The sequence below is a fragment of the Belonocnema kinseyi genome, chromosome 3 (genome assembly GCF_010883055.1).
Source record: "Belonocnema kinseyi isolate 2016_QV_RU_SX_M_011 chromosome 3, B_treatae_v1, whole genome shotgun sequence".
Lineage (NCBI taxonomy): Eukaryota > Metazoa > Arthropoda > Insecta > Hymenoptera > Cynipidae > Belonocnema > Belonocnema kinseyi.
In genome coordinates this window covers 49,900,616-49,923,124 of record NC_046659.1, presented here as the reverse complement: position 1 = coordinate 49,923,124, position 22,509 = coordinate 49,900,616, and the positions used below count along the sequence as shown (strand labels likewise).

At 29.4% G+C, this 22,509-nt stretch overlaps 2 protein-coding genes across 4 annotated transcripts in view; one reads left to right on the top strand and one right to left on the bottom strand.

Moving 5' to 3' along the window:
- LOC117168916 (methyltransferase-like protein 17, mitochondrial) overlaps positions 1-6,049 on the bottom strand; it is a 25,914-nt gene extending 19,865 nt beyond the window's left edge. The window contains exons 1-4 of one of the 2 annotated variants that reach the window (XM_033354872.1): positions 6,035-6,049; positions 2,712-3,032; positions 2,487-2,640; positions 767-1,166 (exon numbers count right to left, since the gene is read on the bottom strand). In XM_033354872.1, coding sequence (XP_033210763.1) covers positions 767-1,166; positions 2,487-2,640; positions 2,712-2,753 — 596 coding nt within the window. In that variant the 5' untranslated portion in view covers positions 2,754-3,032; positions 6,035-6,049. Of the gene's footprint in view, positions 1-766; positions 1,167-2,486; positions 2,641-2,711; positions 3,033-6,034 lie in introns of those variants that run through there. The other variant, XM_033354873.1, reaches the window with a different exon arrangement.
- Positions 6,050-11,045: 4,996 nt separating this feature from the next.
- LOC117169700 (tumor susceptibility gene 101 protein) lies at positions 11,046-19,079 on the top strand. Of its 2 annotated transcripts, none has more exons than XM_033356191.1 (8): positions 11,046-11,370; positions 13,475-13,559; positions 13,651-13,716; positions 13,978-14,141; positions 15,056-15,173; positions 16,964-17,193; positions 18,279-18,634; positions 18,749-19,079. In XM_033356191.1, exons 1-8 carry the CDS (start codon positions 11,317-11,319, stop codon positions 18,933-18,935), a joined length of 1,260 nt encoding a protein of 419 aa, XP_033212082.1. In that variant the 5' UTR covers positions 11,046-11,316; the 3' UTR covers positions 18,936-19,079. The 2 variants fall into 2 exon arrangements, with proteins under 2 accessions (XP_033212082.1, XP_033212081.1); XM_033356190.1 differs by having other exon boundaries at positions 15,044-15,173.
- The last annotated feature ends 3,430 nt before the right edge of the window (positions 19,080-22,509 follow it).

Genomic DNA, 22,509 nt, shown 5'->3' with positions numbered 1-22,509 from the left:
TAGTATCAACATGTATCAGTTATATTTTATACTTGAAATAACGTAACCTCAAAATATGCGCATATAAAGAGGCGCGCGAAGTATTCAAATCATGAAAATCGCCAATTTCTTGATTTTATTTCAAAGCGGATCGAGATATAAATAGAACCGCCGAAGTTTTCCGACCGGCAATCGTGGACCTTCGAGTTTTCAAATTCATAAGAGGAGAAATGGGTTGCGCGCGCAACCCAGTCATTCATATCGTCCCCTACTATATTCACAGGGACATGACCTTTGAAAGTATTGGACCACGTCTCGTTTCAGATCTGGGATCACTGCAACAAATTGGCTTGATTCCCTTAGGTTTAAGATTTCTAAACGTTTTCAAATGCGTATTGAAAATTCGAACAAATAACCGCACATATCTATTCGTCAAATCAATCGATACGTTTTGAAAATATACCTACTCATAAACTTCTTTTGAGGAAACTGTAAAGGCAAAAAGAAAGTTCGAATTGTCCGATCTAGCTCAATAACTAATCAGATCAGGATATTAATTGGAGATACAATTCATCCAAGCTTCATACCTAGGAATCTTTTACTTTTCGAGATATGCTTCTAGTTCCTGGGGTCAAATTATAACTAAATATGTCAACAAGGCAGTTTTGATAATGTACATTCTTATCCCTTTGTGAGGAAGCGAAAAGAACTAAATCTCCTGTAAAACATACAATCTTAGATGTCAAATTTTGAACAAGATGGTTAATTAATTTGGTTTAATACTTACCACATGGTAGTCCCGATTCCAGAACCAAAATCAAGTACCGTCTCTGGTTTGAAATTCTTATCACGGGTGCGAATTTCATCAAAAATCGAATACAATACTGCATAGTCTTGGGAACTTCTTGCAATCATATATAACAAACTTCTGTGCGCGTCAAAATTTATGGCTTTCCACATATTAGTGTACTTTTTTAACATTTTCAAAGCCTTTGGGCGACTTTTCTTAGCCAAGGCCTCAATTTCCGCATCTGATAAATTGTCTATCCTTATATTCCTCATTAGATGCTGCTGTATTGTTTCATACTTTTCCCTTGATTCATTTTCTTCTACAGGTATATGGCGACCATGTAGATGGTTCTTAAATTGTACACACTCCTCAAGTATTGAAGGCTTATTTGGAACATCTACAACACAAGAAATCTAATTTAAATGCAAACCGTCTGAAATTGGAAAGTTTTGAACTATACAAGATCCAAAATGTGCATTAGTAAAACGCCTCAATAGTTAATATTCATTCTAGATTTGAACCTTAGGTACAAAATTACAAACAATTTGAAAGTGAAACCCTTTTGATCTTAAAATATGTAATTAAAAGCGTTTACACTTGAATCTTTTCGAATAAAAGAATCGAAAGTTTTATAAACCGAATAATTTTAGATCGAAACATTAATCTATACAATCTTATTTCAAAATAAAAAGTATAATAGTTTAGATTTCAAATTAAAAGTAATTGTAAATTTTAAACATTCAAAATTGAATAATAGAAAGTGGACAACTTTTGTATTTTTCAGAATTTTATAATATATTTAATGGTTTAAATTTTGTTGCATATCTTATCATTACAAAAATGGAATTTTTTATTTTTGCACATAGTTAAAGCAAAATATATTGCTCTAATTAACGTACAATTTTAACTTTCGGTGCATTGGTTCTATTCTTTATTGATATTTCTCGGGAATTTATTAAATCTTGAATAGTTAAAAAAATGTTATTATGTATCTTATCATAAAGAAGTTGAATTTTTTAACTTTGCGCACGGGTGCAGCCACATCTATTGGTCTGGTTGACATAAAAATTGTTACACAAGTGCAGTACAATTTTCTGGTACACTTAACTCCCGATATAAGCACCCTCAGTTTACGCTATTGCTAGAATTTAAGTCATCGGCCTTTCGGTGATGTATGGACCACGGAACAGATAGAGGCGGTGCTCAGTCAAGCGTGACAAACAGTATAAGATCAGCACTCAATGCGTTAGTTACGTCAGCTGCTGGCATTCGTCCAAATAGAACAAACATAATTCACACAGCCCTGACTGTCTACGTTTGGATTCCCCTGATGTATGCTGAAGGCCATATCATAAACCGTGCTTATATCGGGAGTTAAGTGCATTTTGTTTCAAGAATTTATAATATTTCCATCTATAAAATTGAATGTATTAATTTCAATGTCTAGTTATATGTACGTATATACAATTATAAATAAAAATGTATCATATTGTATCATTTTTGTGTAATCATAACTTGTTATATTTAAGAAAACAGCAGATTCAAATTTAAAGTAATAGAAATTTGGCAATCTATAACTGAGAAATATATTTTAAAATGTTCTCTTGCAAAATGATAACTTTGAAACTTACTCAACTGAACGAAGTGAATAAATATATCGAAAAATTACTCTAAATTTGATTAAAATGAATTTCTAAAAAATAATACACTTGCTTACCTTCCAAAACAATGTCCATAGCTTTTAAAATATGTTTAGGTAAATGAATTACATTTCTTGCAACGATCCCTGGATGTTTCCTATGTCTTGCTTCGCTGCTTTCAAGCAGAGCATTGAATGATTCGTTTAGCTTAATTGTTACTTTACTCGAGAACTAAAATTTGAAAAACAATAAACGCACTAGACCGCAAATAAAGGAAAGTTATTATTAATATATTATTTTACCCATCTGAGCTGGCAGAGCGCAAATCTCGTTTTTAATAACATGATAGGGAAGTGCGGATACTTGAATAAAACGATTTCAATACAAAATAATTCTTTTGCAATAAAAGATCGTGACAACAAGCTTGCATAATACTTATATTATTTGAACCGCGAACTCTAAAATTAAAATCATTCGTCAATTATAGAATTGTATCCATATTAATTATTAATAAGTTACAAAAAACGTTCGTCGACAAAACACTTGAACACATGTTAACCAATATCTTTGACCATACACGGCACACTGCGGCGACCAGCCCCATGCCACTTTTCTGGAGGACTCTGGAAAATATTTGTCATAAGTTGACGGTATCATGTGGCGGCGCCAGCTATGCAGTTGGCCTAGAATTCAAATACTGCAAGGCGAAAGTGTTAAAAAAAATGTTTTTCAAATACAAATAATTTTCTGATAGTTCTGGGTAAAAGATAATAATCTATAAGATTATTTATTACCTTTGAAATTGAAAATAATTAGCGAAAATCGCAAAATTCACTGCTTTTAGACGTAAATCCCAATACATTTATACTAACCACAACCAATCATTATTCATGCGCAATCAAATTAAACATATCATTATTTGTGTAATTTTTAATTTCCAAAAAGAAAATAGTCTAAATTTTATAATATTTTATATTATAATATTTTTTATTTATTAATTTAAATTCATTTTGGATTTCCAATATTTTAATAAACAAATTACGTGTTTTAATGAACACAATGTGCTTCCTTATTTATTATTATCATATGTTATTTCAAGTTCAAAAAATGAACCTTGTTACAAAAGATTTATAAAATGGAGGAAAATATGCTAATGTTAATTATAACTAATTTGGAAAAGAACTCGAGGTGAACTTTTGAAAAAAATATTTCGGGTTTTCTTTATTTAACAATAACAATTTAGAGTTTAATGTTTTCCTTTTTCTCTGAAGGTAAAAGTTGCAATTCTTATTTAATTCTAATGATGTATCGCTTATTTTATTCATTCAAAAGATTTTCTGCAAATCTCATTAGTAGTTTTAATTTTTTTTAATTATTAATAAAAAAGTATTGTTTGAAAGAATAACGATTTCAAAATCCTTAAATCAATTTTTTTATCTAAAAACGTATCGATGAGATTTGCGGAGAATCTTTTCAGGAATAAAATAAGCCCTAGAGCATTAGGATTGAATAATAGTTGCAACTTTTACCTAAAGTGAGAGACGAAAACATTAAACCGTAAAAACTATTCTTAAATAAACAATGAAAATTGTAAAATATTTATTTTAAAAATTCACCTCTAATTCTCCACTAAAACCAGTTATAATTAACAATAAAATATTTTCTCGATTTTATAAATAATTTTTAACAACGTTTATTTTTTAGCTTGAAATAACTTTAGTTCATGTTTAATTTAAAAACACGTATAATGAAAATTCCCTTTCCCTCTTAAATCTTAGGCTAAATTTCATGCAAATATTTGTGACGAAAAACAAATTTTTGAAATTAATTCATTAACATTAATTAAATTTTGTTGACTATGTGTAATTTTAGTTCATTTTTTTAAACTTGCAAATTTTTTAAACTACCATTTTTTTCTAATTCTTTAAAATAAAAAAAAATGTACTGGAATCTTCCAGAAAATAACTTTAAATTTTCCTAATAATGCAGAGAATATTGTTTGATTTTCTAGAAACCTTTCCAAATCCATAAATAACTTCTTTTTTAGAAAATTGTAAAAAATCTACATTTTTCATAAAATTTTTATAATGATCAAATTAAACGTTTAAAAAAATCTTTTTTAATACACCTGAACGTTCTAAATGGCTTAACATTTTTCGAATTTTTCTTAACATTTTTTAAAGACAACAAAATTTTCCTTCAAGACTCCTAGATTATTTTTCGAAATTTTGTTGAAAATATCTTGAAATCTTTTAGAACATTATCCTAAAGTTAATTTTTCACAATAAAAATCATTTAACATTTTTCTGAGAATCTAAAGAAAACATTTTCATTCTCTCGAAACCTTTCGTAATTTTAATCCAACTTCCTGTTTCAAAATCTTCAACAATCTACATTGAAAAAATAAAATTTTTCACAAGTTTAAAAATAACTTGGAATTGTTTGAATAGTTGAAAATATTTATTAAGCATAATAGATTTTTTTTGTAATTTCGATTCGTTTTTCGTTTAGAATCCTTTCTTCAAAATAAAGAAATCATTACAAATTTTACAAGAAATCTTGAGACAATTTTATTTTTCTCCTAACATTTTTAAAAATTCTTAAAAGGCTTCTCATTTTATGTTCTAAATCATCACAAATGTACATTTCGTTTTAAATTTTTCAGAATCTTCTCAAGATTTTAATTATTTTCTATTATTTCTAAAACTACTGAAACTTCTACAAATAAAAAAAAAATTAATCCTAAAAATGGTTTTAAAATCTTTCAAATTCTCTTTCGACATATTTTAAAACCTTCAAAACTTAAAATTAACCTTTTAAAATAAAATCTGCATAATTTTAAATTTTTCCAAAGTATTATTGTCCGTTTAGTCGCAAAATTAAAAATATATATAAAATTTCACAAAGGCACTATAAAATTATAAAAATTTATAAAATTTCACCCACGATAAGCTTGATTCTATTTATTACATTACCGTGAGCCAAAACTGTAAAATAATTTATATCTTCATTAAATTATTCTCTAAAACACATTATTTAATCATTTAAAATTTAATGGTTCCTATATTGCGATTTCTTATTTAGAATAAGATCCTTTAGTTCATGTTTAATTTAAAACCAAGTATAATGAAAAATCCCTTTTCGTCCTAAATCAGAAGCTAAATTTCATGAAAATAGTTATGCCGAAAAGCAATTTTTAAATGAAATTATTAAAATTAATTAAATTTCTTTACCATTTACAATTTTAGTTCATTTTTTTTAACTTGAAAATATATTAAGATATCATTTTTTTATCATCTAAAGTACAAAGACATTGATTTGGATTATATTAAATAATGCCCATTATTTACAGTTAATATTAACATTAAAATTATATTTTTTAAAAGAGAAAAACTTTAACAACAAAACGATATACCTATATACACTTTATATGTAACACCGTTGCCACAACACTACAATTTGATATCGTCCCTTAAAATAGAATTTGCTATTATTTAACAATATTCCGATCATTTGGTAATTTAAAAGATTAAATTTTGTTAGCTTTTAACTGCTTAGAAAATGGAAAATGTCGAATAGATCACTCAAAAAACTCAACGATTATTTAGCACTATCAGTAAATTACTTTTAATGTGTTATTAAATTCAAAGTTATTATTTTGTCATGCATTTGCAACGACCATAGGCCAACTCACAACTGCATAGCTGGCGCCACCACACGCCCACCGTCAACACATTGAACATTTTCAACTCAGAGTTCAAGGGGGCTGGCGGCGTCGGCGACACTGCCTCTGACGCTGGACCAATTGAACATAACCTTTCAATTTTCATTCATGATTAATATTATCACCAGCTAACTTCATATCGTCGAACTCCTGAATTTCGTTTTCAACGTTCGTTACGTTACAACCAAGAAGTACGCGTTAGGCGTACCTGGAGGTTTTACGTGAAATACCTAAGTGAAGTATTTCACGCAAAAAACAGGTAAAATACATTAAATTACGCTCCAAGATGACGGACCAGTAGATCTGTTCGTAACCGCAATTTTTAAATTGCGCGCCAGTTGGCGTGCAATTTAAAAGTCTAAATTTCAAGTTAGATACCATTCGCACGGGTAATACCTCAATTTAGAAAGAAAATATTGCTTTTTTCCTTATGTTTGCAATGATTGATTCTTGCTAATTATATATATTCTTTACGATGATTATAAATGAATTTCATTATATTTTTAGAATGAATGTAGAAAAAACTGCTGAAAAAATCAGATATAAAACAGAATAGAATTTTATTTTTTCATGTACATACTTTTTAGACTTTTACATATACTTCGTAGTCACCAAAAATCACATGTTTAGCTCATTTATGCTATTTTCCACTCATTATTCTTACAATCATTTATTCTGAAATTGCTTAATATTGCCTCTTAACACAAAATTCAACGACAACTTTCAGACTAGTGTATCATTACATTACTGTTACAAAAGTTTCTGCTCAAACAAACATTGTAATAAGTAACGTTTCGTAATTTTACTAATTCCCTAATCAGAGTAAAATTAAAAAGAATAAATTTATTTTAGGAATTAATAAAACCCAAAAATAACATTATAAAAATTATTATTATATCACAAAAATTAATAATTCTAGGTTTTATTCATTCTTCAAATAATTTCATTATTTTTAATTTTAATGTGATGAGGGAATTAGTATAGAGTTAAATAGAAACATAAAAACGAGTATGCCCCATTTATCTCCAAAACTTTCGATTTTAAATATTCAGAACTTAAAATGTTTGGTTTTTAAGATCTGACGTTTTACAGAAAGACATTTTTGAAGATAATGGGAAAATTTGACTAGCTCCCCCTCACCCCATTTTTCCGTTCACCGTGCTCGGTTTTTTCGCAATCGTATTTTTGTTAATTGTTTTTCGCATTGTTCGTTTGTTCACAAATTATATCCCTATGATGTCGAGATTTAAACATATTTCAATCGTGAATACAGTAAATATGAAGATTTCATTTTTGCTGCAGCGGTATTCAATTGATAAGTATCAATATAAACAAAAAAAAAAAACAAAATACTGTTACATTCTTTTATCATTCTATTAAAGATGAAATTGATACTTTTAGATTTATTGGAAATATTTTAATCTCATATGTAGAAATTCACTGTTTAAAATATCTCTATTTAAATTTAATGATAGCTATATGTCGATGGGTTCTGCGAATAACTTATTTAATTTGAGGTATGCAATAAAACAGAATAACAGAATACCTTGTGTACTTACTTTGAATCAGAAGATTTTTCAAAACTTTCTTTCTGCTGAATAATTTCCTCATGTCTGCTTAAATTGTGCATTTTATTGTATGATTTTCCACAGAGTGAACACTTGTGTGGATAATTTGAAATAGAAGATTTTGTTTGCGGGTGAATCAATTCCTTATGTCTGCTTCAATTATATTTGTGACTGAATATTGTTTCACAGAGTAAACATTTATAAGCTTTGTGTCGAGTTTTAAAAAATCTTCTGATTTAAAGTAAGTACAAAAAATATTTTGTTATTATGTTTTATTGCATACCTCAAATTAAATAAGTTAGTCGCAAATTATTGACTTTTAAGTAATATTTCCATGGTTCCTTTTAAAGTGAAGTATAATTTTAAAAATGCTTATTTGTCGAATTAAAAATAGGCTATCCATATTAATCATGCTCTCCGAATTTGGAATTTTTTTACTTATAGAAATGCAAAAAAGGACATGGTGTGATATAATTCTCACTTTTAATGAAAGAATAACAGTTCAAAAATTTCGAAAAGTTGACTTGGTTTAGTATAACTCTAGGGCGACGATATAGCTATTTTTAATTTTAATTTTTAAATATCGATGGGTTCTACGAAGAATAGGCTATCTTTTCGTTACCATTAAGAATTAGGCTAACTTTATTTTGTATAAAATTGATTAAACACGTAGAAGTGTTAAAATAAATAAAATACTTTAAAGTATCTTGTTTTAAAAGTTATAGGAGCTTAAATTACACTGTAAACTGTAATAAAAAATGATCGAGTTTTAAATTCGTTGGAAATGTTTCGAAAAATAATACGTTATTAATTTCTCCTGAAAACTTAGCAAATTGAAGTTAGCCTAATATCTAACGGGAACGACAAGATAGCCTATTCTTCGTAGAACCCATAGATATATAACTATCATTAAATTTACATAGTGATATTTTAAACAATGAATTTTTACAAATGAGATTAAAATATTTCCAATAAATCTAAACGTATGAATTTAATCTTTAATAGAATGATAAAAGAATGTAACAGTATTTTGTTTTGTTTGTTTATATTGATACTTATCAATTGAATAACGCTGGAGCAAAAACGAAATCTTCATATTTACTGTGTTCACGATTGCAATATGTTTAAAATCTCGACATCAGTGATACAATTTGCTAACAAACGAACAAGGCAAAAAACAATTAACAAAAAACATGATTGGGAAAAAATCGAACACAGTGAACGGAAAAGGGGGGGGGGGGGCTAGTCAAATTTTCTCATTATGTTCAAAAATGTCATTTGGAGATCAACGGGACAGACCTGTTTTTATGTTTCTATTTAGCTCTATACTAATTCCCTCATCATATTAAAATTAAAAATAATGAAATTATTTGAAGAATGAATAAAACTTAGAATTATTAATTTTTGTGATAAAATAATAATTTTTATCATGTTATTTTTGGCTTTTATTAATTCCTAAAATAAATTTATTATTTTTAATTTTAAACTGACGAGGAAAATAGTAAAATTACGAAACGTTTCTTTATTGAAATGTTTTTTTGAGGAGAAACATTTGCAACAGAAATATAATAATACACTAATTTGGAAGTTGTCGTTTAATTTTGTATGAAGTGTCAATATTAAGCAAGTTCAGAATAAATTATTGTAAAAATAATAAACAGAGAATTGCATGAATGAGCTAATAATAATTTCGGCTCGTAACGATGGGGGAAGGATCCAAAGAGGAAATGAGCAATTCAAATGGCTGTACGATGATCCGCTCGTGGTAGATCTGAACGTAACCGAAATTTTTGGAATTTATGGTACGGGCATTCATAGGATTTTTTTCCAATGCCAATATTTTTGATTAAAAAATAATAATGTCAACTAAACTGAATCAGACCAAACACAAAAACACTTCGGGTTTCCAGAAATTCCATGGTATGAGGATAATTTTAAACGTATACAAGTAAATAAAAATATTCAAAATCATACAAATGTAGCGCAATTTTTTTTCCAACATAATATCTAAGAATGGCACACAGGTATGTAAATAATTTTGAAATATTTTTGCATTTGTTCATTAAAATATTTTTAATTGCTATATTTTTTCAGGAATACCGGTGAATTATTCTAACCTAAAAAGCCTTCGTAATTTGTCATTATTTTTCACATTTCTATCTATGTTTTTGTTGTTATTATTATTATTATTTATGTGTTTTTATTAAACTTTTATTATTATTATTTCATTTTGTACGGGGCTGTCCCGGTATATCATCAGTCACGGACGCATTTTTATAATGAAAACAAGTGATGTGATGAGTGCAGTCTGCCCAGAGATATTGGACAAAGCCTGGTTTTTACCCTATCATTGACGGACTGGGTTGCAGTCAAGTTCACGATGGGGGGACCTACAGCTTAAGGTGGGTTCCGAACCAGCAGAACCTCGGTAAAGGTACATTGAAAAATTTCCAGCGGTACCGGCTCAGGGATCGAACCCCGGACCTCTGAGGTGAAGTCCGAGTGTCTAACCAACTGTGCTACCGAGGCTCAGTTGGTTATAATAATAATAATAATTATTATTATTATTATTATAAAAAAAAATTATTATGAAAAACATTTCTGTGTTGAAATGTTGTCACAGGCTTATACTGCCCAACATGTTGAAGGCATTTCTGCTTAGAGTTGGATTTTTATTTGATCATTTTTGCACGGGGCTGTCCCGGCATATATCATCAGTCACGGACGCATTTTTATAATGCAATCAAGTGATTTGATGAGAGCAGTCTGTCCAGACATATTGGACAAAGCCTGGTTTTACCCTATCATTGACGGACTGGGTTGCAAGTCAAGTACACGATGGGGGGACCTACAGCTTAAGGTGGGTTCCGAACCACCAGAACCTCGGTAAAGGTACATTGAAAAATTTTCCAGAGGTACCGGCTCAGGGATCGAACCCCGGACCTCTGAGGTGAAGTCCGAGTGTCTAACCAACTGAGCCAACTTATTATTATTATTATTATTATTATTATTATTATTATTATTATGAAATATTGATCAATTTAATATTTAATTCCTTAAAAGCTGTTCATATGTTTTCATATTCAATTTTTTCAAAGACTGTAACTAATAAAACATACACTGATAAAGCAACTTCATTTTAATAAACTTATGTACTTATGTGATTTCAAGTAATTGTTATATTTGCGGAGGGAAACAGGAACCGCAGAACCGAAGATTCTTTGGCAGAACGTAAAGTCCCATATACGCGTAATGTACATCGTGTAAGAAACTAGGCATGTAAAATACATGGTAATTTACCGTAAAAATCTACGTAAATTACCTAGGACATTTTACTTACCCATCCCTGATCAGGCGTAGATTTTCGCTGTCAATTGTCAAATAGTGTCAAGTTTTGACCAGTTATGACCTTTGTAAATTTTACATAAACTATAAAAGTGGACTTTCCTTGGCAAGTGCTTTTATGTGGTAGTTAATGCAAAAGGACCTGTGTTCCCTGAAGATATCAAATCAGAAAGCAGAGCTTTTGTTTACACCCATAGTAGTCTACAAAGAAACACTGCATCAAATCCGATGATCGGAGTGAAATTAAGTGACTTTCAATTTAAAGGTTAGATGGGGAAGATGAATCACGCTGTTGAAACTAGTATCAAACAAGCTTTGTCGAAAGTAAGTATCAATTCCTGGATTTGCATCTCTAATTCAGTTGCTGATCCTTAAGTTTAGGTTAAATCAATTTTATTCTGATGAAATTTTGTCGTGGAAAGTTACTGAATTTACATTGCTTTAATGCCTTTATAGTTTTTGTTTCTTATGACACTCATTGGTATAAGTTTTTCTATTATTTTGAAGCAAATATCAAAGTATTGAAAAATTAGTTTTTCTAAATTATCATTTTTTGCGTCCTAGAGAAATGTTAAAATCAGATAAAAATACATTTTTCTACTTAGTCACAACCTGTTTTGCTACGAAAACAGAAACATACTTAATTATCTGACTAAATTATTAGAAACTGTTGGTTAAAATTCGAATTCTCTAAACTTTGAATAATTGACCAAATGCATGGAATTCTATCCATTTTGTTATATTTTGCTAATATCTTCATGAAAAATAAATTTTTTGTATATAGGTGTATTTAAAAAATAGTTTTTATTTTTTAAGAACTATTAAATAGAATAATAAAATGATAATAACATTAAGTTTCTTATTTCATTAAAAAAATAAAAACTAATGTCTAAATACATTTATATAGACAAAATTAGTTTTAAGGAAGATATGAACAAAATAGAGCCAAAATGGGCTAAATCCCATGTGCTTGGTCCATTGTTTTCCCCTCAGCACTTAACGAGAAGTGAAGTTAGCTAGTGGTTACGAGAAAAGAACTACTTAGGTATTTTTCACTTCACTTCGTTTAGTGCTGAGGGGAAAACAATGTACCAAATGCATGGGACAAAACTTTATTTTTTAATATCTTCGTAATAAATCATAACTATTATCATTTTATTATTTTGTTAAATAGTCCCTAAAAATGAAAACTACTTTTCAAATACACTTATACAGAAATAATTAGTTTTTAGGAAGATATTAACATAATAGAGCAAAAATTAACCGATTCCCATGCATTTGTTTTCCTCTCAGCATTCAATGAAGTGAAGTTATCTGGTGGTTCAAGTGAAAATACTAATTAAGTTAGGACGCTTTATTTTTAAGCCTTTTCAAATTTCAAATCTTATAGTTCGAACGTTGCTAAAGCACTTAATTTTCAGTTTGAGTCTTTTAAATTTTATTTATTTAAAAATTAGAGTTTTTTTAAATAAGAGCATTTTTGTATTAAATTTCTTGCGCTTTCAAATTACACCCTTTATTATTAAAAAATGAATTAGTTATTCTATTTTAAATCTGTTAATTAATTTATCGTTTTAAATGTGTAGCCTAAAATAAAATTAAATATACACGTAAGTAAAGAATGTGAAGTTCACAAGTCCAATTCATCGATTCGATTTTTTTTTTACTTCCTACTTAATCTTATCACCAAGTTTAACTCACTCGATAATAATTTTTATTAGGTATTGAAATTTCACCCTATAAAGATGACTAAACATGATAAATCAGTGAAATATATATTTACAGGCATTTGCAATTTCTTAGCTATATGAATTTTTCAATTTTATTTTTGAAAGATATTCTTACATGTGCTTTTTTTATTGATTATCTTTGCAACACGTACGTCATAGAACCTCTTAAAAATGAGTAATATAATCTTGATGAAATCTGCAAATAAATAGCATGCCGAGGTAGAAATTACAGTTAAAGACAGGTCTCGAAATCGATTTTAACCAGTAGATCATATCCTTTGTCCTTCAGCATTAAAGACTTCTCGTAGAAGATTGGACTTGAGAGTCCAGGCTGAGAAAAATCTAATTCATAAAGATTAGAATTCAGCTAGGCCTGAGCTGGTGTCTGCAAATAATTTTCTTAGAGTTACCGAAAATTTATAAATATCTTACTAGAGTAACTTTAAACCCGATGCAAGTTTTTCGTCCAAACTGAAACCTAATATTATCTAAAAAATATTCTGTTTTGTGGAGTATTTAGTAGTTAAGTGCAACTCATTTTAATTCCTAATTTAAAAAATAATATATCTCATGATTTCCAAATTCCTCAAATATTCGGATATTATTTTAATTTAATTCATTGTTTTCAATGTACATTATTTTAAAGAAAAGGTATCTATTGTAACAGTTTTCAATATAAAAGTTTAATTAATTTTCAGTATCAAAATGCCGAAATTACTCGCAGAGATGTCATTAATGTACTGCAAATCTACAAGGGATTACAGCACAAAATGGAACCTTATGGTAAGTTGATACAAATTTCGAAAGTTAATCTCTTAAAACTTAAAACAGAATCTTCATATTTAAGCTAATGAAATTCATTTTTTTTTGGTAGTGTTCAACGACGGATCCCGAAAAGAGCTTCTCAACTTGCAAGGAACAATACCTGTGACGTACAAAGGTAAAGCTGTTTTTAAATTAATTACATAAAAAATTTATATTAAGAAAAGAAAGTCTAAAATTGTGTTGATTAAATACACTCCTTATAATGCAGTTTAGAATCTCGGATCCTTTTATCTTTTAATTTTATTATTAGCTCATTTTAAATTAAACATCTCGAAAGAAATCACATATTTATTGTACGTGAATTTTAGAATTCACGGTTATTTTTATGGTATCCTGGTCTTCCTTTTATTTATTTAATGATATTTATTTTTCACAGGGCATGTATACCATATTCCAATAAGTATTTGGCTGATGGACACGCATCCAAACAATGCACCAATGTGCTACGTGACACCAACAGCTGACATGAGTATCAAAGTTAGCATGTATGTGGACCATAATGGCAAAATATATTTGCCATATTTGCACGACTGGGTTCCTGTAAGTGAAATTGTTATTTTGTTCTTAAAATCTAGGCAATTCTTGTTATCTGATCAAATGTCTAATTATTTTATTAATTTGATTAAATAATCTAATTAAAATTAAATTAATTTTAATTATTAATTATGGTGATTAAAAAAAATTTGATTTTTGAAACCGAATACGCACACCAGTTTAAGTTGTACCTTTTTAGTCAACACGATTTAAAAAAATGCAAAATCGGATATGATATAGTTTAAAGGTCCCATGTTGGATTTTTGTTTTTTAATTAATTTTTATTGTATCAATGCATTAAAAATGCAGGTATTCACATTCTATATATAGAATTATCTCCTTTTATATTTCCATTTACATCAGTGTACATGCTTAAATAAAATCTTTAAACAAATTTTTAAGACAGATAATAATTTTATTCTACTTGTTTTTACATTTTCCTATAATAACGTGCCATAAGGTGTGCCAAATAGCAGTCACTATAAGTGAATTTAAAATTATTACTATACTTGAGAACAATTGGGAATTATTATTGTTATTATTACTGCTGTAAAAAGTGTAACATGTTTAAAATTATATAATTATTTAAACCACAACATGCTCATTTAAGCTTGGCAATTCGATACATTTTTAACATTCTACAAAGAAATTTTTGTAACTCTTCGTGATTCTTATATAATACTTAAATGTAAATGGGGACCTCTAAATGTTATCTAAGTGACTCCTCCTTTCACATAGCTAATTTGGACATAAAAAGGGGCCAATAAAATGCGTTTAAATTTGACGAAATAATTTTTTTGTTGCTTCATAAAGTGTATCATCATACCTCACATGTATATTACTTACATAATTTAACAATAGCACCGTTTTCTGCAGTATGCGAATTAATTTCTTATAAGAAAAAAAAGTTATCTTTCCAGCACTCCTCGGACCTACTCGGTTTAATCCAAGTGATGATTGTAACTTTCGGCGATCACCCTCCAGTATACGCAAAACCCAGAGATACTCAGCCATCCACGACTCCATACCCAGTTCAACGTAAGTCAAGTTTGATTTTAAAAACAGAATATCTCACTTCTTTTCGAATTACAAATTTAAAATTATTTTTATTATTTAGAAATATTGTAACTAAATTTCTTCAGAGTAATTTGAAGTCCTTGTTTTGTTAAAATCGTCTTTTGGGAAAATTAAAAGAAATTTTTGTTTTTAAAACTAAAATAAATTCTTTTAGTATTTTATTTTTATTTCAGTATCAAAAAAGAAATTCTACTATTTCTATTGTATTTTTTTCAGAAGAAAATAATAAGTCATAAAAATGTATTTCAATACAAATTTTTGATCGATGTACAAATTTAAATACATTGAATTGAAGAATGTCTTTGAAATATCAAATGTGAATAGAATTCTCTCATTGCTACTTTTGATAAGAATCACTTGAAGCGTTAGAAAACTGACATTTCTCTCAATTTGACAGAATGTTCAAATCTGGTCTTTGGCATAATACATGTTTTGTGAATGACCCCTTCCTAACCCCATGGTGTTTAATTTTTTATCGAAGATTGTGTGTCTTAAATTTTAAATTGTCCCATTTTCAAAACCGACTTTAAATTTAATTTAATTCTTATAAAAAATTGGTATAAAACACATTTTCTTTTAAAATTGCAAACCTCTTTTATTTTGAAAATGAATCAAATGTCCTGTTAAAATATTGGAAAATGGAAGAAAACATACCAACATAACAACGTCTAGCACGTTAAAGTTTTAATTTTGAAAGAAAAAGTTGTTTCTATAAAAATTTTTTATCCTCATGAAAGACAGTTAGCGCTTCTGCCTATTTGGGCCACAATGGTAAAAGGAGCGGAGAAAAATACATACGGAATAGGGTACAATTTTCCCTTAATTCAATATTAAAATTGAAAACTTTAAATTTAAAATTCTACAATATTTTAAATGATTAAAATTGGAACTTGTCCAATATTGGGCATTTAAATGTGACACCTTTTTTAGATTTAAATAAATGGACTCAACCTCAAATTATTTTTCATTCTTTTCAATTTGAAAGTGTACAATTTTGAATTGTATTTGACCAAGAATTGTTCTATTTCATAACCTGTTGATTAAAAATTGCCAGTTCGAATTGTTGAGGATTTCATCTTGTGCAATTTTTTAAAGATTTAAAGTTAATTCGACCATGCATTTTTTAACTGTGAGCATTAAAATTTGAAATAAACTCAAAATTGTTTAATTTTCAACAATATATAATTTGAAAATATTTAATTTTGACCGTTTCCATCTTAAATTGATTAACTATTCAGGCACCCAATTTTTAATTATAAAATTATGATAGATTTCAATTTGAAACTGTAGTAAATATTTAAAGTTAAAATTAGATTTAAAAAAATTTATATTGTACAATGCTGAATGTCTTTTTTTTAATACAGTGTAATGTTTAAGCCCTTGTAATTAAACTTAATTTTACTTCTGTTCATAATTTAGAATGCTACCAATAATTTCATCTAAAACTGTAGAATATTCAACTTTATTATTTTAACTCCTTCAATTCTGAGTGTTTGAAAATCAATTATAAGTAGTAAATAGAAAACTATTAGGGCTTTTGATCATTTATTCATTTTATACCCTGCATTATAAAAAGGAATATCCTCCTTTCTTTATTTTTTATGTCATAGACACATTCTGCCCTGCAATGTGGAAAATGAAAACATCTTACTGAAAAACTTTAACGATTTCATATAAAAATTTCGCAATGTAAAAATTGAGATACGTTATATTTAAACAATCTTTAGAATAAATTCAAAATGATTTTCCAGCTTATATGCCCTTACCTGGAGGAGGCTCTGGAGTAGGTGCAGGTCCTTATACTCCATTTCCCCCAGCTTCTCAGATGGGAGGAGGTTCAGTTTACCCTCCTCCCTATCCACCGATGTCTGGAGGATATCCTTATCCAGGATACCAACAATCTGGAGTCGCTTCTGGCTATCCGCCAAACCAAGGCGGCAGTGGCATGTATCCACCAGCTTATCCACCAGCAACCCAACCGGTTAGTTTCGATTTTTGAATATACCTCTTTTGTAGCGACAACAGCGTCACTATTTTTACTAAAAATACCAAACCTAAAAAATATAATGTCCATAACATGTCAGAATCGGGAATCACTGGCCATATTTATGTAGCAATCTAAGTTGACGTCATTCGCGGATGAAGACAAAAATATGTCTGCCTTTTATATATCAACGCGTATGAAGACAAAGGCAGAGCACGTTTTTTTTCATCCAAGACTAACCTTGCTGACAGAATATCCTCACCTTGCATTGCTCAATGACCCCATAAACCGCGCTACTCAGACTCATGTTTATTTCCATGTGTCCGCCAATCAGCAATGCCTCATTTTTCCCATTGACAATTCAAAAATTATACTTTTTTACAATAAAAAAGTTCGAACACATTTTAAAAAACTTTGCTTAGGTGATTAAATTACGTTTTATCGCTCTCTTTATTTCACAAGGGAAACAATTTAAATATGCAACAAACTCATTGCTATTCGTTGATTCTTCTAATTATTAATTTCGAGCTACACCATTAGGGGAAAATCGGGCAGTATCGGTCACTTAAGCTTTTTCGTAAATAACTTGACTGATAGTGTCTAAAGTATTAATATTGAAGTTTAATTATAGCGTTAGTGCCTCTACCACCAATTAGAAATAGATTGTTTAAGCAAAAATTTTATAGAAGAAATCAAGGCAATTGAAATAAGGTCTGAAATAGGTTATTAAAAAATAGTGACGGATAGTTCGAATCACTCACAAGAAAAATCTCAATAACTATGAATATACATCAAATTAATAAATAAAAATTACAGATCATATAACCTAAAAGTAAATCTCTATGTATCCAAAACAGAGCCAGTCTAATAATTTACATGGCATGGTTTGTTCAAATTTAATGGGCTAGAAATCTTATTTTCGGTATATTTCAGGCCGACGAAATATATAAATCAATAATTGTAAAATGGTGTTCGAGGCAATCCTATAAATAGAAAATGTTTATTTATCGCAGTAGAGCGTACCATTTATTCTCAGAACCATTTGTCACCTTTCCCCTGCTGATAATTTTGATCAATTTCAGTCACCAACGGTAGGTGGTGGTTCCGGAGGATCAGGTACAATTACAGAGGAGCATATCCGAGTCTCATTGCTCTCAGCAGTAGAAGACAAAATGCGCCGTCGCCTTCGTGAACAATTTTCTCAATTACAAGCCGAGCTTGAAACGTTGCGTAGGACGCAACAGGAATTGACAAATGGCTCGGCGCGGTTGACTGATCTTTTTGCCAAACTGACCAAGGAGAAGACTGAACTCGAAAAGAACATTAATATACTCGAAGACAAAGAGTCAGAGTTAGAAAAGGAAATATCCAAACTCTCAGACAATCAAGCCATCGATGTCGATGAAGCAGTCACACCGATTGCGCCTCTGTACAAACAGTAAGTTTCTTGCTCATAGAAATTAAAAATATTCGAGAGAATGCACAAATAAAATCTTAGTAGCCCATTAGTATGGCGACTAAAAACTTGCTTGAACTTAAATTAATTTTTCAGAATGCTGAATGCCTTTGCCGAGGAAGCAGCAACCGAAGATGCAATTTATTACTTAGCAGAAGGACTTCGAAGTAGCATAATAGATTTAGACGCATTTTTGAAACAAGTCCGTCAGCTTTCCAGAAGACAATTTATGCTCAGAGCTCTCATGTCACTGTGTCGACAGAAAGCTGGGCTCGCTGGTTGAAACCTAATCCAAACTTGAAATAATGTATCGCTTTATGGTCTCAGTTAATTATTCTCTATTTTATGATAAAAAATGTATTCAGCACAACTGAAAACTGTATATGTAAAATCGCGAAAATATAAATACTCTATTAGTAAATCAGAAGCTCCTTTACATTATTCTCCTAGCTTTGTATAATACAATTTATCATAATCAGAACCGTATTTAGGTCTCAGGCTGCTCTAGGTCACCCTATAATTTGCCGATTTGACATGCAAAAAAAAGAATATACGAGTGAAAGAGCCATGATCTATAAAATCAAATTCTCATTTCTTGCTTTTGTACGTGAGAAAACTACCTTCGGAACTGCAATCTCACCAAAAACATCTACGATACAAAAACTTGGCCAAGTACAATTAAATAAATTTGTGAAATCAAAGTTCGCCAAGTAAAATGAAGAAATAGTAATTAAAATTAATTTATTACGAGTATTGAAAAATAAACGGTTTAAATGTTGTTTTAAAATTTAATTTTAAGAAGAAAAATTATTAACAAAAATGTATTGAAGCGGTTTACTTTTTAATCAATCCCGCAATTATATCAATCCCGCAAAGTTGCTATAATTTAAACAAATTTGTTTATAAATAATTTCTCTAAATATGATTGTAAAATTTAAATTCTAAAACAATAATTAGATAATATTATGTACCGAGGACTGAATCAGTCTTTTTACCCGAGTAGACGGGGATCCGAAGACGAGAGCTTGTGTATATTTTAGGTCCTGATGATTTGATGTTTCATTCTTGTGCAGAATGTTCTCCTTATTCTGAATATATCGAGTGCACGTGGAAAATTCTTGGTTGTTTTCTGTTTTAAAATTTTTAAAAAGTATCTCTGAATCTTGTACAATTTCAAAAAAATATGTCTTTCGTAATCACTTACATATGTGTGACACGCACACATTTTATTGATGGTTTATGTTGATTTGGTTGATAGTTTACAAGAAAAACAATAAAATAGCACTTTAGTAAAAAAGCATTTCCACGGTACATTTTTTATCATTTGACCATTTTTTAAAATCCTATAGTACTCGCTTAGACTAAGATAATTTCTTTTAAAGTTTTCCAAATTAGACCATTAGTTCAGTTTTTACAATATTCTAAAGTAATACAAACTTTTTACTTCTGTATGTGAGAGTATGTGTGCGATACTATTCAATGATATTACTAACATTCTTACTCACTATACTCACATTCTTGCCTAAACCCGAAAAACAGGTTTTTACGGATGTGTCTGTATGAATGTACTATTGTCTGTCTCTGAGCACGATACTTTTGTAAAAATTAATCTATTATATTTGCCTTTGGCACACGCTTTTATTGTCCTGAACTAAAGGTCTAATTCGTTAGCCAGCCATTTTGGATTAAAATTCAAAAAGTGAGCGCATTTTGAATACTTTTGATAACAATTTTTTCTAAACTAAAAAATTCTCTGTGCGGATATTCATAGTATTCAAAAAGACGTACAATTTATCTTCATGATTTTTTTTACAATACCAAGAATTACTAGAGTTATATAGCATTTACAAAAATAAAAAAAAAAACACATGAAAATGAACATGTTAAGCTAAATAACGCACGATATGAAAAAAGTCCAAAGAAGGAGAATGTTGATTCTGAAAATCTGATTACAAAATTTTTTTTAAGATTGTGCATTTGCTTAAATGAGACAATGAAACTACGTGTGTGTTAATGCCAATGCATGTTATGAATTATAATAATATACATTTATGGAAATGATATACAATTTGAGGGACAAACTCGAGTGCGAACGCGAAGCACGAGACACGTGATAAGAATGTGTTCGTTAAAGCCGAAGGAGATTTAACAGAAGAGAATTCACGATCACCAAATTACTGTTGTCGATGCTTTGACCTTTAGTTTTAAAAAGTCTGTGTTCAAATGTGAGGAATATACAGAGACCGAGCGCGTAGCTCGAGGTAAGCTAATTGTCGAGCGCGAAGCGCGAGAACCAACAGTCGCGAAGCTGGCAGATTTTTTTAAACTAAAATAATGGTCAATTAAAATCAATTAAAAAATTTGCGCGCGACTGTTGGTTCTCGCGCTTGACGATGTATTTATCTCGCGCTATGCGCTCAGTCATTACATTTTCGAACATTCTTTCGCAAAGCTTTTAAAATTAAGACTCAAAACATCCACCACTGTAATTTTGTGGTTGTGAATTCTCTTTCGTTAAAAAAGCTCACCTCGAGAGTTTGAGAGCACCTATGGCACGCGACTGATGGCAATCGCACTCCGCGTTTGGTCTTTGCATTTCTCCCGCATTCGTGCACAGACCTTTTAAAATCGAAGATTAACGGACCGACAACGGTAATTTTGTCATTTTGAACTCTATTTTCTTAAAACTTTTTCGGCTTTAATGAACACATTCTCATCACGAATGCTTATTGAAAAATTGCAAAATAAAGAGCAAATTGTATTTATCATGATTATTTTTATATATTTCTTTCTTATTTTGCTTTAAATTTTATTAAAAGCTGCGCTGAAATATGCATCATTTCAATAAATGTATACCATTACAATTCATAATATGCATAACAATTAAATCATACTAATTTTTATTTCCTTGTTTTTATAATTTTTAATCTTGTTTTTTACGATTAAATAAAAACGACTGCGCATCTACATAGGATCTAATACAGGAACCTATATACAGTCCTATATAGGATCGTATGTCCTCTTTCGTCTTTTCTGTGCTTTTTCCAAAAATTTAATTTCTTTATTTTTAATCTTATTTTTACGATTGAAAGAAAGTCTACTCGTCCTATCGAAAAATGATCAATGATAAATTTATAGATCTTTTTAGGCGAACAATTTTTTTCTGTTAATTTAAGTTCATATCTTGTGTCGTTTTTTCAAAAAAAAATGTAATATTTTTATTTTGAATGATATTTTTTACGACTAAAGCAAAAACTACGTGTTCCATCAAAAATTATAGCTCTTTTTTGGATGAACAAGTTTTGTCTCATTTTTTTTCGTGACTTGTGTCGAAAAGTGATTCATTATAAATTTTTAGTTCTTTCCAGGGCGTGCAATTTGAGCTTTTTCATTTTTTCGTATCTTGCCTAGTTTGAGCAAAAAATGGAATCTTTGGATTGTTTATTATTTTTGGTACGATCAAATTTGGAATGTTCTACTTTTCGGCCAAATTAAAAAAGTTGTTAATCGTAATCTTGTAGGGCTTTTAGAAAGCAAAGTTTTTCTTCTCTTGACATTTTTACGTATCATGCGTTGTTTGGCTTAAAAGGTTTATTTTAGTTTATTTTTTGGGATTTTGAAAATGCTATAACTCTGGTAATTTTTGATTTTTCGAAAATAGCCATTAGGATAAGTTGTTCGACTCTTTAAATTTGAATTTAGGACAATAAACGAGTGTACCAAAGGGCGAACCAATAGATTAATTTTTTCAAAAGTTATCGTGTTCACAGACAGACAGAAATACAGACAATTCGTAAGAACCTGTTTTTCGGAATCAGGGGGTCACAAAACGTGGACATTGGACAAAAACTGGGGGG